This window comes from Anguilla anguilla, chromosome 4 (assembly GCF_013347855.1).
Source record: "Anguilla anguilla isolate fAngAng1 chromosome 4, fAngAng1.pri, whole genome shotgun sequence".
Taxonomy (NCBI): Eukaryota; Metazoa; Chordata; class Actinopteri; order Anguilliformes; family Anguillidae; genus Anguilla; species Anguilla anguilla.
Genome location: NC_049204.1, coordinates 11,487,662 through 11,511,215, shown reverse-complemented (window position 1 = coordinate 11,511,215; position 23,554 = coordinate 11,487,662). Strand labels below are relative to the sequence as shown.

The 23,554-nt window shown below is 50.3% G+C and overlaps 1 protein-coding gene across 21 annotated transcripts in view; it reads right to left on the bottom strand.

The window, feature by feature from the left end:
* Window positions 1–967: 967 nt before the first annotated feature.
* The window catches only part of ptprfa (protein tyrosine phosphatase receptor type Fa), a 226,059-nt gene continuing 203,472 nt past the window's right edge, over window positions 968–23,554 (bottom strand). For all 21 annotated transcript variants that reach the window (XM_035412987.1, XM_035412983.1, XM_035412990.1 and 18 more), the window contains 11 exons: window positions 18,148–18,271; window positions 17,743–17,918; window positions 15,163–15,282; window positions 14,479–14,633; window positions 13,571–13,856; window positions 11,454–11,632; window positions 9,431–9,557; window positions 8,913–9,038; window positions 6,601–6,755; window positions 5,015–5,150; window positions 968–4,534 (listed from right to left, as the gene is read on the bottom strand). In XM_035412987.1, the coding sequence (XP_035268878.1) occupies window positions 4,466–4,534; window positions 5,015–5,150; window positions 6,601–6,755; window positions 8,913–9,038; window positions 9,431–9,557; window positions 11,454–11,632; window positions 13,571–13,856; window positions 14,479–14,633; window positions 15,163–15,282; window positions 17,743–17,918; window positions 18,148–18,271 (1,653 nt within the window). In that variant the 3' untranslated portion in view covers window positions 968–4,465. The remainder of the gene's footprint in view (window positions 4,535–5,014; window positions 5,151–6,600; window positions 6,756–8,912; window positions 9,039–9,430; window positions 9,558–11,453; window positions 11,633–13,570; window positions 13,857–14,478; window positions 14,634–15,162; window positions 15,283–17,742; window positions 17,919–18,147; window positions 18,272–23,554) is intronic.

Here is a 23,554-nt window from a genome sequence, read left to right as displayed (position 1 = left end):
CCTGTAACAAGCATCAAGCTGGCAACACCAAAAGCCCCAGCACCATCACACAGGAAGATGTCCAGTGTTAATTTAACTCTAACAGTGTTAATTAAGCTCTTAACAGATAACATTTGGTCCCACATTCCAGAGCGGGACCAAATATTATCTGTGAAAGAGTTGAATTAACACTGTTAGAGTTGAATTAATACTGGACATTTTACTGCGCATACAAGGAAGTCTCGTTTTGGACAGTGTAAGAATGCAGTTCTCCCACTGAATCATTACGCTAGCTTCCATTCCATTACTTCTAAGCTTGAGGTGGGGCAACTGGATAAGTGTCAAACATCATAACCACGCCTGGCCATTATTTAAATGGGAAATGTGCTAATGCATACGCTGTAATGGAGAAACAAGGCGAGTACCAGAACCCCGTTACAAAATGCGCCGTGGAATATTTACAACTCCAGAGGGCTGGCGACTGCTGCGCGTTCGTACTTTCTGTTCCTCTGCGGCCTTCCGCGACCTTTATGGCAGATTACCGCCGCGTATCTTACCGTTTATTAATGCTGTGCACATTTTAATCGACTGAGAAAGCAGCGGCTTTGATTTTCCAATCCGCCGGGGGCGAGCCCCGCCCGCACCCAGCTGTAATTGCATCAGATCTGAATCCGATTGAAGTGAGTAGAGCGCATTGATTCCCCTCAATCCGATTACATTTGGGCACGCAGCCAGCCAGTGGATCAGATTCCCGTCCCCCTATCCACGGAGAACAGGCGACGGAGAGGGGAATAAACACATTAAAAATGGAAATCACCTTCCGTTTTGACGAACACCCAGCAACCATAATCACAACAAAACAATGTCCTCAAAGTGCCAGCAATGAGATATGAGAAGTTTGACATTGGAATTTACCCCACAATCATTTAGATGTCTGTGTGAGTTGGGAAGCATGCAGGTACATGCATATTAATTATCCACACTGATAATCATTGCCACAGTTTTATTTATAAAATAACGTCTTAATTTCGCAACTGAGGAATAATTCATTGAACACGAACAATGGGGTGTGAGCCAAGGCTGCTGAATATTAATGAAAGACAGATACTGTTGTTTAGTGCTGCATATAGGTTTACACAGGGATGTTTTCCAGCTGTTTTGACAACAAGCAAAATGTAACAATTCCTGATTTGCATTTCAAGTGACCCATTAAAGGAAATTAAAAATATTACCAGTAAAAAAAACAAAAAAAAAACAATACATGATCTTGCATGGATGTGCTAATGGAGACAAGAGCAAAGACCATCCGATTATCCGGCAGATATAAATACCTCCACGTCAAGTTGAGTGCCCTACCGACTATTAGACGTTCAAGATCAGTAATTGGGACATAACGCTCCACTGAAAATGCCTGTAAAATTACAGTGATCACTTCGCTTTGCAATCTTAAATTAACGGGGGAGAGGTGCGCAGCCGCTAGGGCTGACTACATGAAGGCCTCAGACGTCAATACGTGACACAAGAGTGCAGGAGAAGGGGCATGTGTTCTGTCCATAGGCTTCATCCTGTCAGAGAAAAGCTTAACAGAGACTCCCAACCCCCAGATTTACTCAGTCTACTACACTGTGTTGACTGAAGGGCACTGAGGAGGAGGGAACTGACCGCAATATTTGACCTATAGTTCCTGCAAACAACTCTTCTCCAGTGCAATGACCGCCGCTTGGAGAATACATCAAAAGCTCCAGTTTTCGGACCTAAAATCTATATGGCATTTAGTCCTCGGTTCACCCTGTTGCCTACGCCGTCAGCAAAAGGGACTGTGCCGCTCGGTTCTGAGGTCGTCTTTATAAACCGCATGCTGGAAGCGGACGATTCTGATTGGGCGCATTATCGCCGTGGGAACATTTGCACTCACAGCATCAGTCAGTAGATGTCTGAACATGTCCCAGAGTTACCTGCATTCTGATGCAAGGCCATCAGTCTGCGTGAGGGCTCGATCAACACGCGCGTAACACGTCCTGTCTGAAAGCAGCCGTTCGATCCTCCGTTATGAAAGGTCTCCCGTTTGGTGAAGCTAGCTAAGCCGAACAGCCGGAACCCGCAACGCGGCGTTCCAAGGGAGTCGTCTGGCGACAATCACATTTTTTTCCACAAGTCAAATTCGACAGCAATCTAGCTTCGATCTGAAGTCTCCCAAGCGCGGAGGGGTTCGACCGCACGTTCGAGGGGTCTTCCAGCACGGCACCTCACTTTGATCCCGCCTCAGGTGGCGAAGCGTAGCGCAGTGCAGAAAGCAGGAATCGACCAGACGGCTGCAGGTGACGGGCGGCTACAGCGCCACTTAAGGTACATTAACGGCCTTTGCAAACGGAAGGTCATAAGTTATGACTCATAACACACAGAAGCATTGTGACACTGAATACAGCGTTCTGCTAAGCGGCTAAATATAGCAACGCAGCGCCATAAAGGGGCTCGGCTGACCCAAGCTCCACCAGGGCTCAGGCCTGGCCCCCAGCCCTTACCTGAGGAGGGGCCTCGAATAGCCATGCAGCTGGACGGAGGGGCGGAGCCTTCGCCCGTCTGTCATCCTGACCTCACAAGTCATCAAGCACGCGCTCACGCAGGTGCGCGCACCGAGCTCCCCGCGGGGACAGAAACATGACAATTGAGTTGTACAAAACCCAATTATTCAACTTTATTAACATGAAGGTCTTTGCAACGTTTTTTTTTCTTCTCCTTTTTTTTTTATTAACAAATAGAAAACAGACTGTGTATACAACAGATTGAACCCCTACAGCACTATGCGTACACAAGGTAAAAACGAACGCTTCGCCGACACCTCCGGCTCCTCGGGTCCAAGCTCGCCTTGCTTCCGCGACTCTACCCATTCCAAAGAAGGAAAGCGCCGATTAAAGTGTAGAAATCCTCCACCGTCCATTTTGTGCCGCTTCGCCGAGCGCTCAGAGGAGACCGTCCGTCTGTGCTTCAGTGAGAGCCGTGTGGTAACACAGGAGTAATAGCATTGTACCGTTACTGATTCAAGGACAAAGTCCTCGTCGTGATCCCATCGTTGGTTTGTCAAAAAAACAAACAAAACAAAAAAAAAAATCCAGGAATATTTGCAGGTGGAATAATTAATGATAGTTAATGCTGTTTCAGGATAGCAAGAACATATGCATATGTATGTGTGTGTGTGTATATATATATATATATATATACATATACATATACATATATATGTATATATATGTACATATACATATACATACATATGTATATATATGCATATTACATTTAAAATAAAGATAATAGCAAGCCAGTCCAAGGAAGAGGGTTCTCTTGCTTGCTGCAGTATTTCATCATACATATGACTGGAGTGGAGTATGGCCTCTTGGTTTTCCACTTTTGGGGGAAGGAACAAGCTTCTCCTTCTACTTTGTGGTCTCATTTTTCCCAACTCAGTCTTGAGCAGGACAGGTGGCGTAAATGAGGGGGGCGTCGCCAGCAGTCGCAGGACACGCCCCCGTCCCCAAATCCCTGTCTTTCGCCACGTGAAAAGGTCTTTAAGCAACTGGTGTCCCTTTTGAAATCACAGTTAACAGCTATCGAGAGCAAAGCTAGAATCTGTACATGGCTGATTTTTTTTTTCATTGGTTAATTCAGTTTTTTTTACTTAATGGGTTAATATGATCCACTAACTCTGGGATATGCTTTTTAAATCTTTTTTTTATATAATTATTCTTTCTATAAAGTACCAGGAAGTGAAAAGGCTTATAAAAGTGTGTCCCCCCGTTCCACTGGAAAAGACCAATTATACACAAGAAAAGAAGAAGATTTGAATAATATAATCATGGTAAAAAATAAAATCAACAGCAGCTCAGAGAATAGTGGCTCTCCAGTATTAGTATATACGGACATGCTAAAAATACATGTCCTTTGTGCTAAAATAACCTACAAAAAGTTTTAAAAAGAAAAAATAAAATTAAAAAATAGTACTGGTAATGGAAACACAGGCCCACTAGGCCTTTAAGACTTAGAAAAGAATATAACCAGTGTAAATCATTGTAAAAAAAATCGAAATGATATCATTTCAACAATGGCTATAATAATAATAACAATGGTAATGATAATAATAACGTTGATGATAATGATTATAATAAAAAAGCCCAAATATTATGTGCTACCGGTTGCGTTGCTATGACGAGGGAGGGATGTTGAAGGTTGCAGAGCAGCAACCAGAATTGCTGTTCGAGGCTGTTCTTTTCTGGGGAGGGTTTAGAAGCGATTTCATTGTGCCGGTCCCGGCGGACCGCTTTTGGTGGGAGGTTGGGCCGGCCGAATCTCTGCTCGCGCCCCGCGCCCCGCGCCCCGCCTCCTCCGCCGGCTCCCCGCACAGAATCGGGTGGGTGGGTGGGTGGGTGGGTTTTTGGCTGAGCGGGAGAGAGAGAGAGAGAGAGAGAAGGGTTCCCAGCTGCCCCGGGAGTGGTTACGTTGCATAGTGATCGAAGCTCCCGAGGTACTCCAGGGCCGCTCTGTAGCACAGCTGATACTGGTCCTGAGGAGGAGAGGACACGGAGAAAACGCTCAGATCCCGAAGACAGGAGTCTTCCCGTCCGGGAAAGACGGTAGTGGAGAAATGAACAGACATGTGCAGAAATGTTTCTCCGTGACAGACATGCCCCTTTCTTTCTCTGTCAATGGAGTGCCCACCCCTTTAGTTCTCTTCTCATGATAGACAAACCCATTTGTTTCTCTCTCCATCATTATAGACACACCCCTTTCTTTACCTCTCCCATTTGGATCCGCCCCTTTCTTTTTTTCTCCATGGTTAACCCGCCCCTTTCTATCTCTCTCCACGATGGACCCGCCCCTTTTAACCTCTCTCCATGATAGACACACCCCTTTCTTTAACTCTCCATGGTTTAACTCGCCCCTTTCTTTAACTCTCCATGGTTTAACTCGCCCCTTTCTTTTACTCTCCCGGGCCTTTCCACCCTTTCTCACGGCTGCGGTGGCACTTCCCCGCGGGCCTTACCTCCGTCTGCACCATGGCCGGCCGCTGGGTGCGCAGCGTCTTGACCGTCTGGAAGAGATCCACCACGCCCTCGTACCGCATGCGCTCGAGGACGATGCTGAGGGTGATGAAGACGCCAGTCCTGCCCACACCAGCGCTGCAGGAGGGAGGCACGCTTGTTACGTATTGTGTGGGACATACATACACACACACACACACACACACACACACCGACACACGGTGGCAACGAGAGCTACTGAATTCGATAATTACCGTTGTGATATATCGCTCAACCCTAACACACACACACACACACACACACACGCACACACACACACGCATGCACGGAAGCGCACACATGCACAAGCACACACACACACACACACACAGTTCAATGTCAGTGCTGATACGAGCATTAACCAAGTGGAAGACGAGGAAAAAAAATTCAGAAAATTACGATGATAATGATCCCAAGTGAACCTCATGCAGGTAATGAGCTTGATCAACCTCCCCCAAAAATGATTTCTTCATTTTCAGTTCACTGTTCTCGATTACCTTTATCCCCACGATTTGTGTTGCAACGCTACATTTAGCCGGTACGAATAACAATCAATGCATGTTTGTAGTCGAAAGGTGGTCTGACGATTTCAATAACAGCAGAAGCTCAGAGAAGTGAAACTCAGGCTAAACCGCCTGACCGACCAACCGAGCAAACTACGAACCCAGAAGCAGCGTCAGCAATTTTTAAGCTCCTCATTACACAATACACAGATTCTCACAGTTACTTATCAGCGAGGCAAAAAAGTGAAAATCAAGCAGAAACGAGTCGCGCTTCTCAAGGATAAAAAAAAAAAAAAAAAAAACACAAAAACGCGCTTCTCCATCATGGATCCACTCAAAGTCAGCGAGTCGGTTGCAAGTCTCCGAGAGAGAGGCATGGTGCAATCAAAACAACGGTGTGTTCTCTTGTTCCGGTACAAAAAAACATCCGTCAACGTGTTGAGAAACACACTAAAATGTGTGTTACTCAAAATCGATTTAAGTTCAGCTGGGTAGTCAGTTTCAGGCTGTGTGTCCGCGGACTGCTAACTCCCTTTCAATGTTCCCTCACGCTGGCTTCAAGTTGCAGTTTGCAATGTTCTGATTTTATACAAGACAGGGAGCATTTTCTGCCAGTTGTTGTCAACTGTAGACAGGTTATTCTAATGCTGTTTTTTTATACTGCGTTTTTTTGGACAGGCCGCACTGAATTAAAAAAACGAACGTTCTTGTGAGATCCAGCTTACGGCTTGTTTAATTATTGCTTAACTTACAGCAACAAAATGTGAACTTCCTTAAAGTAAGACAAGAGTAAAGCAAGTAACCGTTTCAATAAATGATCACGGTATAATTAAAATGGGTGTGCTTTGATGTCGCTTTCAAATTCCTGAAGTAGCCCCATTCCCCATAGCCCCATACGGCTCGAGTATTTGAGGTACTTCTGTACACTATCAAGCCAACTGTTCGTGAAGTGAAAGAATGAGCAGCACAGTTTGTGCCAGCTGACTGCTTAAGTCCATGAAGGAACAATACTGGTATGTGCTGTACATTACACCTGTGCCTCTTACCTGCAGTGCACTGTGATTGGTCCATCCTGTCCGAACTGCTCCTTGGTTTTGTGCACTTGCCCAATGAAATCGATGAATCCCTCGCCCGTTTTTGGCACTCCTTGCTCGGGCCAGTCAGTGAACTGGAACTGGCGAATGGTCCTGGATTGGCCGTCCTGCAGGACCAATGAGAAAGCAGGTCATGAGATCTCAGTTACATGCCTTTTCTCATTTGCCTCAGGTATAACATCAGAGGCGATAAATCCCACTCTGTCCTCTTCATAAAGTGATTTACCTCAAAATACACATTAGTCTTGTGTTCTGTGATACGCTACACAACATGTTAAAGGTGAATTCAACCAAAGATTGGCATCTTAGACAAACTAGATTATCTTTTCTGTACCAATATTATAGCAATGATGCCTTTGTGGCAATGCAATCATGCAATAGGAAATTAAGCAGAAACAAGAGATAGTACCCTAGCTTCCTAACAACCACATGGAAGTATCTAACAATGGTAAATTCTGTAAAATCTGCGGTGGCAGTGCTGCAGTCAGTGACCTCTCTCTCCCTTCTTTCAGTAGCCTCCGCTTCCGCTCTTGTGAACCAAATGGAAAATACAAACACAAGCACGCCAAAACATTTCCATCCATTTCGTTCCCCACAGATGGATAATGGAATATCCTTGTCTGCCATTAAAATCAGTAACAGTTGCGCTCGATGCGCATGTAATCTGAATACAATCGCCCCGCCCATAGAGGAAAAAAAAACCCTCACGTTGACGCCAAAGCGCTGATCTCTTGGTAAACAGGGCATGTTGGCATTTGACCTGGCAAAATGACCTCATTACCTGTGTCCAATCAGCTCCCCGTCTAATGACATGATGTCATCTTTGCGCTGCTGTCAAATCCACTTTATCCAATTTAGACCCAAAAACTGGTGTCGAATACTGCACACGTACTGAGTTTGAAAAATATACACTTTTCTATAAGAATACATAAATACAGTTTCTGTCGGCGCTCAGTATATTTTGGCTGCTTAGTTCACCAGCAAAATAAATTTTGTTATGTCCTCTGGAGCCTACTGTTTTCACAGTATCCCGCAGTGGCCTGCCATGGTATAACTCTCAGCGCTTAGAAAAGAAAATAAATCCCCTATACTGGGGACAAAGGAGAATTGAAATGCCATTGTGCTGTTTTTCTAAATACCAGACAAAATGGCAGCAACTTGCAGACATCTGACAGGCGCAGAGAGCCAGGCCAAGACAACAGGAAGTGCAGTGAATGCAAGAATGTCACAGTACAATCGGTCTTCAACCATATTATATAATTAACTTCAGAACATCTTTACATTCTTCGATAAGACATTTGTCACAGAACGATTAGTCACTATCACTAATTAGGGCATATATTTTGACATTCGGTACAGAGTAAAAAATTTCCAGCACGATCCGGTTTTTGTGAAGGTGTGAACATGCGTTTGCCTATTAGTGCTGCTGTCGGTACAAGAGAGATGCAAGGTCAAGAGAGACTGAAGGTTGTGGACCTTGGGCTGTTGGCAGCACTGCACAGACATTCTCTAATACGGTCTCTCTCTCCCTCTCTCTCTCTCTCGATCTCCCTCTCTCTTTTCTGTCTTTCTCTCTGCCACTGTCTCTCCCTTTCTCTCTCTCTCTCACACACACACACATACACAAAGCCAATGCACACACATACACACACATAAGCGCAAATAGACACACACACCCAAGCGCACATACGCACGCACACGCGCATGCATGCACACACACACGTACGCACACACACACACACACGCGCACGCAGGCATGATTCTTCTCGACCGAGTGCGTGTCTGTAGGTTGTTCTCCATATGGTGTGACACTAACATGTGGAGGGTGACTCTGACACTTCCAGCCTTCTCAGTACCGTGATCTATTTTTAGAGCGAAAAAATTTGTTACGTCCCTGGGGGGGTGCTTGATCTCTTGAGCTTCTGTTCCGGAAGATTCCAGCGATGTTACCGTGCACTCAATGTGCCCTACAGATCTGACACATTCTGAAGTATTCGAGTTTACACAAATACACCACTTGAACGTTCAAACAACTTTTGAAGACGTTATAACCGCAGGACTCCTTGCGTAACTACACAATTCTTGTGCGTGCTAACCCAAGACACGCTCGTTCATTAAAAGTGCGGTGTACTTCTCTGTATCTTCAGCTCACGGTACCACCAGCAACCTTACACACCTGCCTACAGAATGGTTAGAACACACAGAGTGGCAGAACGGACTGGACTGTTCCCATGGAGAAAAGGGCGGGGCTGGAGGTGACCTACCCGGGCGTCAGTGACCTTGAACTCCCTCAAGATGTACTGGGGCATGTTGTACTCAGCCATGGGGTCCACCACAAAGTACTGGTACCGGGCCGAGCGCTCGGCGGGCCAATACTGATGGCACTTCTCCTGTGAAGAAGATCGCAACAGCACGCGGTCACAATCGGACGCAGACCTGGGTCTGTCCTAAACCGAGCGCGGCCAATCAAACGCCTCCTTCGCTGACAGTCGACAGTGAGGTAAGCATGCATAAACGGGGGGGGGGGGGGGAACGGGGCGTTCAGCCCACCCAGGTACACCATTTACCCACGGGCCGTGAGCGAAAAGTGAGCGAGGACTACGTTTCCATAGCAACAGTCACAGTGATAAGAGATGGGATTTTTAAGGTCGTTGACCGCGGGCGCCAGACGAACCGCCGTCCGCACTGAGCGCGCTCAGCCAGGCCTGTGTCCTTGGGCAGGCGGAGCGCGCTCGGTGCTCTCGGTCTCCGCGCCGTTGCCGGCGGCGACGGCGGCGCTCACCCTGCCCATCTCCCGCAGCTTGGTCAGCATCACCACGATGGTGGAGTTGTGCTCCCACAGCCCACGCCAGAAGTCCTCGGTGGTCTCCGCCAGCGGCCCCTGCGTGGCGACGTAGGCCTTCTGCTGCCTGCGGAGGCAAGGGGGGAAAGAGCGCGGTGAGAACCTGCCGGCTTTCGGGCCCCCGTGGGGCTCCCGGGGGGGCCTACCGTAACGCGTGCTGAGACCCGCGACAGAGCCTGACGCGGGGTAACCGTTAGCGCCGCGCTCACTCTGATGATGCAACTCAGCGAGGTACCGGCAGAGAATACATTTCCCCTCTCTGTAATTTCACTGAGGGTGCGGCGACGCCGTGAGCCGCGGTTGCCCTCAGCCACCACCAGAGGGCAGTGCAGCTCTTTTGTAAAAGGCGGCATTGGGCTTGCTGGGTCCGCCCCCACCCCCCCCTTCCTCCTCCATCCCCCTGCGCACAGCTGCAGGTAAACAACTAATGAAGGTGCTGCAGGGGAGGCAATAATGTGCAACTGGGAGATTAAAGCAGCCCTCCGGCCCGTTACTGCACATCACAAAGAGAACCGCGGAGGAGCGGGAGGAGGACGAGGGGGAGGAAGCCTGAGCGCAGGGGAGAGGAAGTCTGAGAGCGGGGGAGAGGAAGTCTGAGAGCGGGGAGAGGAAGTCTGAGAGCGAGAAGCCCAACTTTCCCCCTCCTCACTTTCTTTGCTGGGAACCGAAAAGCGAAGACGCCGGGCCTTCGCGCGGAAGCCTGGGCGCCCCGCCGGCCTTCGGGTTCGATCCCCTCCTCAGGGGGACGACCCCGCCCGGGGCTTTCTGACGGAAAAGCTACGACCGGGCGTTTTCGGGCTTTTAACGCGAGCGACGTGCCGGAACCGCCGAGGGACGGATTTTAGGAGCGCGCGCCGCGGAATAAAGTGGAATAAAACCGGAACGGAAGGGTCCTGGAACAGACCGGTCAAGAGACGTTCCCTCGCGGTTTACACCCGACGGGCCTTTTAAAACACGACGCTCCGCTCGGCCTCAAATGCACCGCGCTCCGGTACGGGTGTCGTTTGACGGCTGAATCGGCCGGGAGTATTCAGTAGCGTATGAACATTAGCAAGGTTCCCCCGAAACCCAAATATCTAAGGCGTGCCCTTTAAAAAAAAAAAGCACCTTAATTACCCTATAGCGATTACAAGGCCAGTCAACCACTTTAATTTGCTTAGGGGCCCGGCCAGTCAACCGGAATTAAAGCGGAGCACGAAAAAATCATGTAGCGCCACAAAATGGGGAAACCGAATTCCTGCAAAATTTCATTAAAATATCCACTTAGGGGATTACCGTAATGACGGGATTTAGATATTTAATAAAGGACAGGGTGTCCCAGGGGTGGTGTTCATTGAGGTTTTAGGGGGCAGTAATTGGGATGAGCCTCTGCGGTTGTTCCTGCAGGTTCCGGTTAGAAAGAGTGACACATCTCATTCGGGCATTATTACATCAAGCGTTATTACATTAAGGGGAGAAAAAAAAAAAAAAAAACACAGCTCTTCTGCCTCCTACTCTCTCTTCGGCATTGAAATGAGCGATAACTCGGAAACGAGCGGCGTCGGAGATGAGAAAGTCCGTCGGACAGGTAAAGCGCCGAGAAGGACCGGCGAACCCGAGGGAATGATTAACGCTCCCACGCTCGGTTGAAGCCGGGGGCGGAGGGGCCGCTCGCAGGCCGGCAGCCGTAATGACGGCCAATCACTTCGCTCAAATTATTCTAATTAAGTTTGTCATAACAAAGCCGAAGCAGGAAAAACAGAAACCAGGGGAAAAAAAAAAACGGGCGTCGTTCATTTCCCAGACGAAACGAGCGAAGAGGGGTCCAGGCCGCCCCCCCCCACCCCCCCCACCCCCGCCATTAGCGACTACGCGGCGGCCGCTAATCCGATTACTCTGGATCGAAAAGGCGGTTCGGCGAGCGTGAAAAGCTCTGCCCCCCCCCCCCCCTCCTTCTAACCCCCCCCCACTCTGCCGAGCGCACCTGTATCCGTCGATGAAGCTGGCGTTGATGTAGTCGGAGCCCTCCACGCCCCGGATGGGCTGCAGGCACACGCGGGTGGACTCGAAGGGCATGATGTTCACCAGCCGGTTCTTGAACTTGTTGCAGGGCAGGTTGGCACTGATGAATCTTGAGGTATGCGCTTTGGAATTCGCCAGTCTCTGTCGGGTGGGTTTTTGGGTGGGTTTCGTCGGGCAGGGAGGAGAGAAACACAGAGACACAGTGAGCGTTGGGCAACTTGACCCTTGTGTTGCAGCAGTCCAGAGTGCCTGCTTTTCTTCAGTCTACACCACTTGTATTTACTACAAAACACACATCATAATAGATTTCTTTGCAGTAAAACGTGTGGCATTTAACTTTGATTATGACTTCTGATTTCATAACTGCAGGGTTAGAAAATACCCATAAGACTTTGTACTCTGATGGTGTACCACTTCAATAAAAATGTAATTAAAAGGCCAATGTTTAACTTTTTCTAAGGGTAGGTTTTCACAGGAAAAGTAATCAATTTTCATGCTGAAATAAGCTAATTCTGGTCATATTCGCTGCTGTTAAAGGCAGGATAGGGTCATTTTTGACCGGAGGACAACAGGGTTAAAACGCTTTTATGCCGAGAGCACATTAAGGGGATGACAGCAGCTGCTTCTGGAAGCTGCAACTCATCTTCTGGTAATGTCGCAAGAGACAAGTTAAGAGTTGAGATCCTGTTTGGGGGCTCTGGGATGCCCAGAACTATCATGGGCCTGACAAACGAAAATCCCTCGAGTCCCTTGTTCAGAAATGAAACCCCTTTTTCACGTGCAAATTTTGTGTACTACACAATAAGAGAAAAAAGACGCTGACAGTGACTCGAAAATGCACAGTTAAACATTACATTACAGGCATTTGGCAGACGCTCTTATCCAGAGCGACGTACAACAAAGTGTATAACCATAACCAGGAACAAGTATGACGAAACCCCTAGAGAGAAGTACCGGTCCAAGTACAGGGAACAACCGCATAGTTCAACTTGGACCCTGATGGTTAAACTGATTAACACTAAACGCATTTAACACTTTTCGGGGTAGCCGTATTCAGAAAGGAAACGCACAACTCGTCTCCCTCTGCGTTTGGGTAGACGGGCCCTGCCGAGCGTGCCGCCCTAACGCGTGCGTTCTGCCGCACGTCAGGCGAGCGTCGATCCCAGAACCGCTGGCGAAACACGTTCGCGGGAGGCCCGGCGTCGAGAACCTCATTATACCCGCCTCGGATTCGCGATCACCCCGCTCGCCCGACGAGTCGGATCCGTGTAATCTGGGGCTGCTGCGCGGACCCCGGGAAGACGGCGGGAGGGTTTTTTTTGTCCGGAGCGGCGGAGAGCAGCGGGGGCGCCCGCGGTGTGGAGCGGCCACGCCCCCTTTCACAGGGCAGAGCTGCTCCCGCGCCGCGCCCGATTGGCTCGTCGGCGGGATCGGCGGGCAGACCGGCGAGTCTTTCCGCCGCTTCTCTCTCTCCTTTCCCCCCCCCCCTCTCCGCCCGCACCTTTCGACGAGCCCGCAAAAGCCTGGCGGCCGTTGACGCGGGAGCGCTCGGCCATGTCATGAGAGAACGGGGAGGAGCGGTTATATATGAACTGCTTCCATGTGAGAGCCGGTTTTTACACACGTCTTTCTGCGCGAGGTTTTTTGCGCAAATTAGGACCTGGCGCAGCTGCGACCGTTTCGTCCGGACGTCCTGTCTGCGAGCGTTTCTCGGCTCTTGGCATCGTTTCACCTCGAACATTCGGTCTGTTCGCGATAAAAGCAAACTCAATCCATTTCAGGGTAGAGGAAGTCCAGAAGAATCATTGGGAATCAATAAGTAAACAAACAGTAAACGGAGTCAGGAAGGTTAAAGTTTAGCGGCTAGAGATTAAGGCTAAGGCTAAGCCTATATACCTTGCCCCGAGAGTTGTTCCTACAGGGGTACGAATCACCTAGATAATTACCTCGATTATTAATTACCCCCAGATAGCAGTGCCGCTAACGAGACAACCAGGGGCAAACAAGAGACCTCCCTGGGAAAGGGCGCGGCGAAGCCGGGGAGAACCTCGGCTGGCTCCCCGGCGGAGCAGCTGTTACCTTGAACTCCAGCTCCATGGAGGTGACGGTCTCCCCGGTCGGGACCTGGGTGAGCTTCTGGATGTGGGCGTAGAGGTTGCGGGCGGGGACCTCGGTGTTGCCGCAGGTGGCGGCCTCCAGCAGCGCCTCGTGGATGAAGATGTACTGGTCCTCCGTCTGCACCATGTAGTTGCGCTGGGAGCGCATGCAGGTCACGTGGCCGTAGATGTCCACGGACTGCTCGTGCTTCATGCGCTCCAGCATGGCCTCGATGACGATGAAGCAGCCCGTCCGGCCGACGCCCGCACTGAGCACACACACAGATACACACACACACACACGTACGTAAACAAGCACACACACACACACACAGATACACACACACACACGTACGTACACACGCACACGTACGTATACATGCACACACACACACACACACGCGTGAGCACACACACAGACACACACACACACACACGCACGCGCACACACACACACACACACACACACACGCGAGAGCACACACACAGACACACACACACACACACACGCACGCGCACACACACACACACACACACGTACGTACACACACACACACGTACGTATACATGCACACACACACACACACACGCGTGCGCACACACACGCGTACACACACAAAAGTATACACGTGCACACACACACGCACACATGCATAAACACATACGCACATGTGCATACACACACACAAACACACACACACACACACAAATACACACTTGGTTACTCAAGGGTAACAATGCTCTGCAAGCACTTATAAAGACTCCCATAGCATTAACGATACACACAGACACACTCACGTTACGACGGAACAGTCACAGTGAATGGCGAGGGTAACTACACACCTGATCTGCATGCGGAGGGCGAAAGGGGCGGGGCGGGGCGGGGCCTACCTGCAGTGCACCACCATGGGCCCGGCGTCGGGCGGGTTGCAGGCCTTGACCCTGCGCAGGAAGGCCAGGATGGGCGTGGGGTACTCCGGCACTCCGTGGTCGGGCCAGGCCATGAACTGGAACTGCCTCACCTCCCTCTTCTCGCTGGAGCCGTTCTGTCGCAGCGAGAGAGGGCGCGCTCAGACCCCCACCTCCCCACTTACATCCACCCGGCAGGGCGTTCAGCTTCCCCTCCGCCCGTTTAGCTATCAACCCTTTAAAGGTCTAACATCACACATATGTAATTACAACGTTTTTCACTGAACATTCTTATTATTGTAACAATAGCTACCGGTTGAAAGCAATGGAGTTCTAGAACACTGACCTAGAATTTTGCAGAAGCATTCTAAAAAAGCCTACACTTCAAAGAGCTAATGAGTCCATCCAAAGCCTGAAGGTTAAATTGACAGGATCTTGTAACATTGGTCACAAATGGTAGAACAGCGCGGATTGGACTGGAGGTGAAAACGAAAGGCAGACGAACGGTGAGCATCGGGGATTTCCCATCGCTCTCACGCACGGTGGGAATCCGTACCCCTCTGAGCCGCTGCTCAGACACCGTGTCGTTCTGGGATCCGGCCCACGGGCAGAAACAGGCAGGAAAGCGCGTACCCGAAGCGCGGGCTGGCGGTGGCGGGAACGTACCTTGTAGAGGGCGAAGGTGCGCACGCTGTAGGTCGCCAGTTCGACCGTGTCCAGCATGGTCACCTGGATCATGCCGTAGGTCTCCGTACCTCGGCTGGGCCAGTACTGGTCGCACTTTACCTGCAATGAACGTGAACGTGTTACGGACAGCACGACCGCCGATGGAACCGTTCGGCCTCACATCAATAACGTGGTGTAAAAGGCAGGTTCATCATCATCATCATCATCACCATCACCACCACCATCATGGGATTTAGCATACGCTCTGATCCAGAATAACTTTCAGTATCTATTGATGTAGCTGGATACATACAGAGGCAATTCAGGTTTAGCACAACAGCAGTGTCCTACTTGGGAACTGAACCAGTGACTTTCAGGTTACGTGCCCAGTTCCCTTCCCAGCATACCACGCTGCCTCAAAAGTACCCGCTCACATCACAGCGAAGCGAGGGACAGCAGGCGGACGCGCTTCTGTCGCCGCTAGTTACCGCTCTGCGTTATCCGAGCGCTCGGGGTAGGGGGGGAGGATGGGGGGGGGGGGGGGTGTCTTTAACTAGGGGTGGGACAGGTGGTGGACAGCTTGAGCGGCTCACGCACCACTGCACCCCCTCCCTAGCCCGGAGGGGCTGGGGGAAGAGCGGGCAGCTTGCTGGAGCCGGGGCCACACCCGGGGGGGGGGACGCGGGGCGGCATCCCGGCAGATGGGCGCATCGCGCTACGGAGGCTCCGCCCCCCCCGAGGCCATGGGCCACGTCTGCACGCCCCTCGGGTTCCTCTTTATCCTCTCGCGTCTGATTGGTTCTGGGTGGCAGCGAAAGGGAACAGGGGATGGGGATGGAGGTGGGGGTGGGGGGGGGCGGAGCCTAAGGACCCGAAGCGGCACGCCGTGCGCGAGCGCTGGATCGGCGGAATTATGGACCCATAAATCCACTGCACAAAGACTCCCATCAGTCCCGGGAACAGAAGCGCAAAGCAGGCGGAAAAATCGGCACTAAACCCAGGCCATTTCTCTCCGTTTGCCGGGGGACACCAATCTGAGAAAACACCCGTCATTTTGTGCCGCGTATTGCCATTTTCAAAGTGCAAAATGTCCGGAAAACTACAAATGCTTATTCTTGACTCCTAGGACGGCGTTGTCATCGCGCAGACATATTTTAGTGCAGTAAGGTAATGGCGCGCCATTCGCAATAGCAGAGACGAGAGATGACAGGCAGTGCAACAACTGAGTCAAACGAAAAATGTAAAAGCATCACAAGGTTTGAACTGTTTCCCGTTATCGGCGAAGGCTGTTGGTTTTGCGGGCGCGACTGACGCTGTTAGTCAAGATCTTGAGTCATGTGGCGGAACATACTGGACAGGTGGCATCGCCCAAGGGTGGCCAACGTGCTGCCCCTCTCTCGCAGTGGCTGCTGTGGCGTTTCCTGTTTACTCTCCGTGGAAACGTGTCTTCTGTCGCTTAGTCACTGATAGAGGGTGGGGTCACGGAGGCGGAAATGTGGGCGCGGGGATGGGGACGGGCGGCTTGCCCGGGCCGGTCCACTCCACCGAGTGGGCCAGCAGGGGGTCAGAGGTCACTGAGCCCCGATTGGCCCCCCCCATGTCTTTCCCCTGACTGCAGAGAGGAGAGGGGAGCGGGGCTGTGCGCAAGTTCGAGGCTTCGTTCCGACACTTAAAAGAACAGGGGGTGGAACTGTGCACCGACCTAACAGGACCGCAATAATGAGTGTGTCAAAACCCGGAGAATCCCAGCGGATCAGGACCACCTCACGGATGCGGAGCACAGACGGCCAGATCTATGTGCCGTGGTACGGGGGGGGGGGTGGTCAGGCTTCTTTACCCTGGCTAATGCCGTGGAGGGAAACGCACCGCGCCGTCTTGCCGGGAATAAATATCAATCTACTTCCTAATTGACACGCGCTCCAGCCAGATGCCTCCCCCGCGGTTATTAATGATGTCAGAGGTGGGATGGCCTGAGGTAACGGGCAAACAGGCCGGGGCTGCACTCGGACTCCGCCCCCCCCCATCTCTAAAGAGGCCTCATTATCCACCTCACGACTCGCGTCTGCGTGGGCGCGCAGTCCTGCCGCTGCCTGCCAGCCGCTGCTGCGTCAATAAAGATATTTATTTTGTGTAAACGGGGTCCTCCTCCCCACCCGCTGACACATTTGTTCTGCGCCTCCCTATCTCCAGCCTGACCTTACGCTTATCGCGGAGATCTCAGAGCACGGCATTTGCAGATAGCCTTTTCCCGCCTAAGCGTGTTTCCCGTGCCCAACGGTCGCGCCTCCACGGTCACAAAACGACATTTAGCGTCGGCACACAAACCGTCCTCCCCGACGCCGAGAGACTGACTCCCGCAGACAGAACGAACGCGAACCAGTTACGCCGATATAATTAGCGAACCGGGTTTCAATTATTTTCGTAATTATTATTATTATTATTACCGTCCGACTTGAAATGAAGTTGACCTCAGTGGCGAGCGAAACAACAAATTCGGGAAAACCGCCGAGGATGTTAGCGTCGGACGGCGCCTCTCCCCCCCCGCCCCCCCGACGCGGACGTTCGGCGGCCGGCACTCACCCGCGACTTCTCCTCCAGCCGGGTCATCATGACGACGGTGTTGGTGCGCTGCTCCCAGACCATGCGCCAGAAGTCGCTCAGCGTCTCCGGCAGGGGGCCCTGCGTGGCGATGTAGGCGTTCTGCTTGTGGTAGCCGTCGATGTAGTTGGCGTTGATGTAGTCGCTTCCCGGCACGCCTGCGGGGGGGGGAACGCCGACAGGGAACGTCAGTGGATAGTGGGGGTGGGGGGTGGGGCGGGCGTCGGGGCGCGTTTACATCTGAGCTGTGGCAGTTTAAAAAGTGACTGGCGCGCTGACCAGGCTAACTTCCCTAGCGTGTATGCCGGGAAAGCGTTGAGTCTACCAATACTGCATAGGTGCTGACGTCACCCTTCTGACCCCGTCATGGGGGGGGGGGTTGCTCACCGTCTACCGACGCGAGGATGACTCTGGAGTGGTCGTAGGCGATGACGTTGGCGTAGCGGTTCTTTGGCTTGTTGACCTCCAGGTTGGAGTTCTCCCAGGTGAACTGTTGGCCGGGGTCAATGGACTGCGGGGAAGACACAAAAACAGAACTGAGGAGACTCATCGACACCGTGGACAGTGTTGGGCAGCCGCAAGTCAGATATCAAAAAAACCTCTGACTCAGAGCACAGGGAGCTGGCCTAGATCATTTACAATGGCGTACAGCAGAACCCTCTGCCAGCATCACTTCACAAACACCTTCATCAATGCTGACTGAAGGTCACCATCAATGCAGCGCTAACAAATAAAAACGGAAGTCCGGCTATTTAGATATGCACAGGAACATTTTAACGAGCATAAAAAAAACCTTTGTTTTTCTTTCCTTAAACGGAGAACAGACGGACCGCCCTCCTTTTGTATTCGTCACTCTATTCAGACAGGTAGAACGCAGAGAGGGTAACAGACAGGAGAGGGATTGCGGCTCAGAAGGTTCCGGAGGCGGGGGGAGCGGACCCCCCCTCCCCCCGGGGAGACACGCGTACGGCTCGAGATTCCGCCGCCCTACAGGCCGAGCCACGCGCTCCGTTTTGTAGGCTTCCTTTCGGTAGTTGGGAATTGCCGAGGGCAACTTCGTGCAAGGTCTTCCTGCTCTGCGAAAATCGCTCCGACGACGGATATCTCGCCAGGAGTGTCTGTCCGGATATAGAGACCGTGGGATATAGAGAGCCACATTTCCAAAGGAAATAGTCACGGGGAAAAAACGCTCGCTAAACTGAGGGTCTGTTGCGATCACGCACACCGACACATTAACAGCCAATTAACTAGGACTCGTCCAAATTATGAAATCAAAGAAATCAAGCACCTCCTCAGTTTTGTGGTTGAACATGCGCCATGCTTATGTCCAGATTACAAGGTCCCAAGACAACAAGAAGAAGCAACCAGACACAAGTAGTGAGGCAATGAGAAAGAAATCTTAAATCAGAAAATAGACGGAATGGTTAACATGGTACAGCGTCACAATGGCTTGTTACAGCAAAGGAATGCAATACCAACAGAAAGGAGAAAAATTTGGAGCACTTACACAAACAAAAGTAAATTTGTTAAGCAAAACCAAAATGAACTGTAGATGCTTCAAAGAAAAGACGGCATGTTGATAGGCAGTGGCCAAATGAGAAACTTTCCCACAGCATAATGCTGGCGAAAGGCACAGGCAGCGATCCACCAGAATAAAACACATTAACACTGACGGAACAATCCCTGCAAAACGAGCTGCGGGGGCGGAAGGAAGTGATGTGGCAGAACTCCTCACTAAACACCCGAAGGTAAAACTGCATTCACAATCCAGCCTGTGCCCTGTGAACGCATACACACAAAACGGCAACTGATTAAATACAGGGCTGCGCTTTTATACTGACTGTTGCCTGACAACAGATTGGTCAACTGAAGTCCTGCATCTTTACAGTAAAACAAATAGAATTTATAATGATGATGATACTACTACTACTACTACTAATAATAATAATAATAATTACATGTTTGTAAAAAAAATGTAGCCTATGTGTAGATTGTCAGGACAAAACGTTGAATACCGCAGACAGTACAGTACAAAACTGGGATGAGAAATGCATTCAACAGTAGGCCACTCTGACAAGATCCAGATGCAAAGAAATGTTGAGAGCAGCTTCACCATAGCAACATCACACTGACAGAGAATTTGATTTCTGGGTGCATGCCTAATTTCCACTTTTATATCTCCCAGGAGTAAGATTATTGTTTGGCTGCACAACCTAGGCTGTATCGCTTCGCTATTTTCTGTTCAGTTAACCAAAAGAGGGTAAAATTCTTGGATTTTTTCTTGCTTTTGTCCTCTGTGTCTCCTTGGCTCTGGTGACTGCTGCCATGCTTGGGAGAGAGAGAACTCCTCATTAACCAACCTTTTACTTTTACAGTACATGAGCTGGGCCATATCAGCAATAAGCAAATTACCACCTGCTTATAGGAGTTCTTAAAATTCACAAAGAGGAGGGCCACAATTAAGGCACACTTCAGTAAATTCTATAAAATACTCAATCAATTTACAAAATCTCCACCCTGTTTTAGCATATACATTCCTGATTATACACACACACATACACATATTCATCAACATATTTATTACTTATCGAAAGAGAAGTCTCAGAGCGGCACAACCCTTGTAAATCAGATCGGAAGAGTGATTTTGACCCATTGCAACTGTTTAGTAAATCCGAAGTAGATTCAGCAGCGACTACCCCTGCATTCAGAAAGCAGTCACAATCTTTCCGTAAATCTGTCCCAGGGCCTCTAGAGAGAAAACCCGTGACAAAGGCCTCCGAGCTGCCATCTTCAGGTACCCGTTGGCCACAGTTTCCATGGAGATCTCCTTCCCGCTCAGCCTCTCTCAAGTCCCAGCCACAGAGAGCGAGAGACAGGATTCACATAATTCATTCAGGGGGCCAAGGTTACAACAAAATACACTTTGGGTCAACCTAAATCTTTTTAAAAAGTCACTGAGCCAGTGTTTTGGGTTAGCAGAGATGACCTTTTCTCTAATCTTTTCTCTAGCAACCACACAATGAAAATAATCCCATAAAGGGGTGTTTGCCAGTTAAAGATTGTGCTCCTGCATATATATATATTTATTTATTTTTTATTTTTTAATCAAAATTATTTCATGCACTGTAAGTCACCGTAGGCCAGGGCATCTACTGAAAGTCAATGAAGCCAAGGGCCAAATCCAAGGTTATCAAACGAGGAAGAAAAAAAAACACATGCATCGATCAAAGGGTTTCTGAACACGCTCTGAATGGCTAGCCCTACCCAACATGGATGCAGTGAGTAAGCGCCGCCATTTCTGACACCGCGGAAAATAAATCCCTGATTGCAGCTCGCGGCTGGGGACAAAGTGCTTCTCGGCAATTAGTCTGGTGATTGGCACTGGTCCCATGCATGTTAGCGCGCAAGACGGCAGGCGTGCAATTCAAACGCTACTTACGACTCGAGCGCTCTTTTCTCCGCGGGATAATCTTTATTTATAAAGGTGTGGGGAGGGGAGCCGCTCAGAGAGGCCTGACACCGCTGAGCAGTCTTTTTTTTTTTTTTATGAACGCTGACAGAGTCTTGACAGGAACTGAGCGGAAAAGGTAAAGGAAATGAAGCTTATTTCCCTGTCAGCCATCCTTCAACAAAGTGCTATGAACCCCCATCCCCCCCCCCACCCGCCCCCCACCCCTTTCATTCGCACAAGGTGGGCCATTTTTCCCCCGGTAAGGAGGCGAAGCTGGTCGAAACCCGAACAGGCCCCCCCCCCCCTTGCTATAGGTGAGAACCATGTTTTTTTCTGTCAAATTTCTGCCAATACTTTGCATCCGACAGATTTTAAGTTCGAGCAGTTTTGCCGTGCTTTCTTGATAAATGTTCTAGCTTTTGCTGAAATACATGATCAAGTGAGCTATGTTCTTTGTGAATGATTAAAGTCATTGCTGCTTCTTGCACTCCATTAAATTCACCGGCAAACACCTTTTTCGGCGCAAAGCTAGACAGGGAAAGCATCGAGGCACTCTCTGACTTGGATGCAACACAGGAGTTGTTCTTTCCTGATCCAGGACAGTAGACAGAAAACTTTTTCTCGCGTAATTTTGATGGAGGTGGGATCCCCAAGTTTATCACTGACCATTATTCAGGTCTGCATTCATCTTCTGGGGTGCCTTCGGCTTTAAATGCCCCACGTACTGCGGCCAAAGCACCGTTACAAAATCTACTGCCTACCCAACGCCTGTTTCGGCCCGCAGTAAACTTGGGCATTTTGTGATTATAACGAAGAAATCAATCTGAAAGTTCCGGAAGGTTGCATATCAAGACACTTGGGGGTGCACAGTACATTACATTTTATTGTTATATTTCTCTCTAAAAAAAAAAAAAATTCTGTAATGGATTTTCGGAACTGCAAAAACAGCAGGCTGACATTATGTTACAGTACAATGAAAGGTAGAAAAAGCTAAACATACTTGCATTCCATACCATTAGACTTTCTTTTACTCTAAAAGTAATGCAGCTGTACGGATTTGTACGGATTGTTTGTATGGAATATATGCAGCGAGTATTAATGCCTACGCTGGGATTCCTTTCTTAATGCACAGAAAGGATTGGCGACTGAACAGCTGGACTAAACGCCGCGTTCGCAAAGGGTGCCGAGACCTTGTAAAACAAGACGCAGACAATGAATGATTTAAAGCCCTGCCGCGTTTCCCGCCACTGCTCACACCGACGTTCTGGAAAGTTCCGTGCCTCGCGCCGATAACAGCGATAATGGAGAGACGGGCAGAGCCTGCATCCCATTTAACAGGCTGTTAAGTAAAGCTTCCGCAGTCCCAGTTTGACAAATATTGCGCATTACTGCTAATGTGCCTGCGGGACACGAGAATTACTTCCCCCCCTTCTCGTCACCGGGGATCACGCCCGCGGTGCGTCAAACCCGTTCCCCAGAGACGCGGAGTTAACCTAAACAACGACACGAGGACCGCTACAGCGGGGAGCCCCGTCGTCTCCCAGAGCTGGTTCCGCATACGTCCATACAGGCGCTGCACGACGGACAAACGGAACTTTCAGAAATTCCGGAATCGACGTTTCGCTTAATTCCGTCGCCGTTAATTGGCTAGCGACACGCTCGGTTTCTGAAACCACCTGCGCTTTCGACAGGAGCTGGCAGGCCGGCCGCCGAGATCGAAGGGATATTCCCTTCTCATTCCGAAAGTCAGAGGAAATGATTCCGGCTGTCTTCGGATAAGGTGCCTCCTAATGGAATTCCAATGCGCGTATTTTCAACCGTAGCTGTCAGTGCTATTTCTTTTCACTCCCCCCCCCCACCCCCCACCCCACCCTCCCTCTGCCAGGTTGCTGATGAGTCCTACCAATGAGTGCTGGTCTGGCTCCAATCCTCCACCTCCACCCCCCCCCCTCCCCCCCCTCCCCCCCCCCCCCTCCCTAGCATGATTAAGGCCTGCCAGCCCGAACGCACAGCGGCGGCAGCGCCCTGGGACGAACGCCCAGATCAATGAGGGCTGACAGGCTGTACAGGTGAGCGTCTGGGAGGCATTGTTCGCGGCGGCTCGTCGCCGAGAATAGAGCCTGCCTCACGAAGCAGCCAGGAGCCGCTATTTTAGGCCGAAGCCGCGCGCGTGAAGCCAAATCAATACGCAGGCGTAAAAAAAAAAAAATTCTCAGAAAGCAGTCCGGCTGCTGGTTTGGCGAGGGAGGCGTCGGGAGAAGCTCGGGGTGACGGCGCGCTTCGGCCAATTCCGCTCGCGAACGTCCAGGAAAGGTCTGGCTTTTTTTTTTTCTTGTTTTTTCT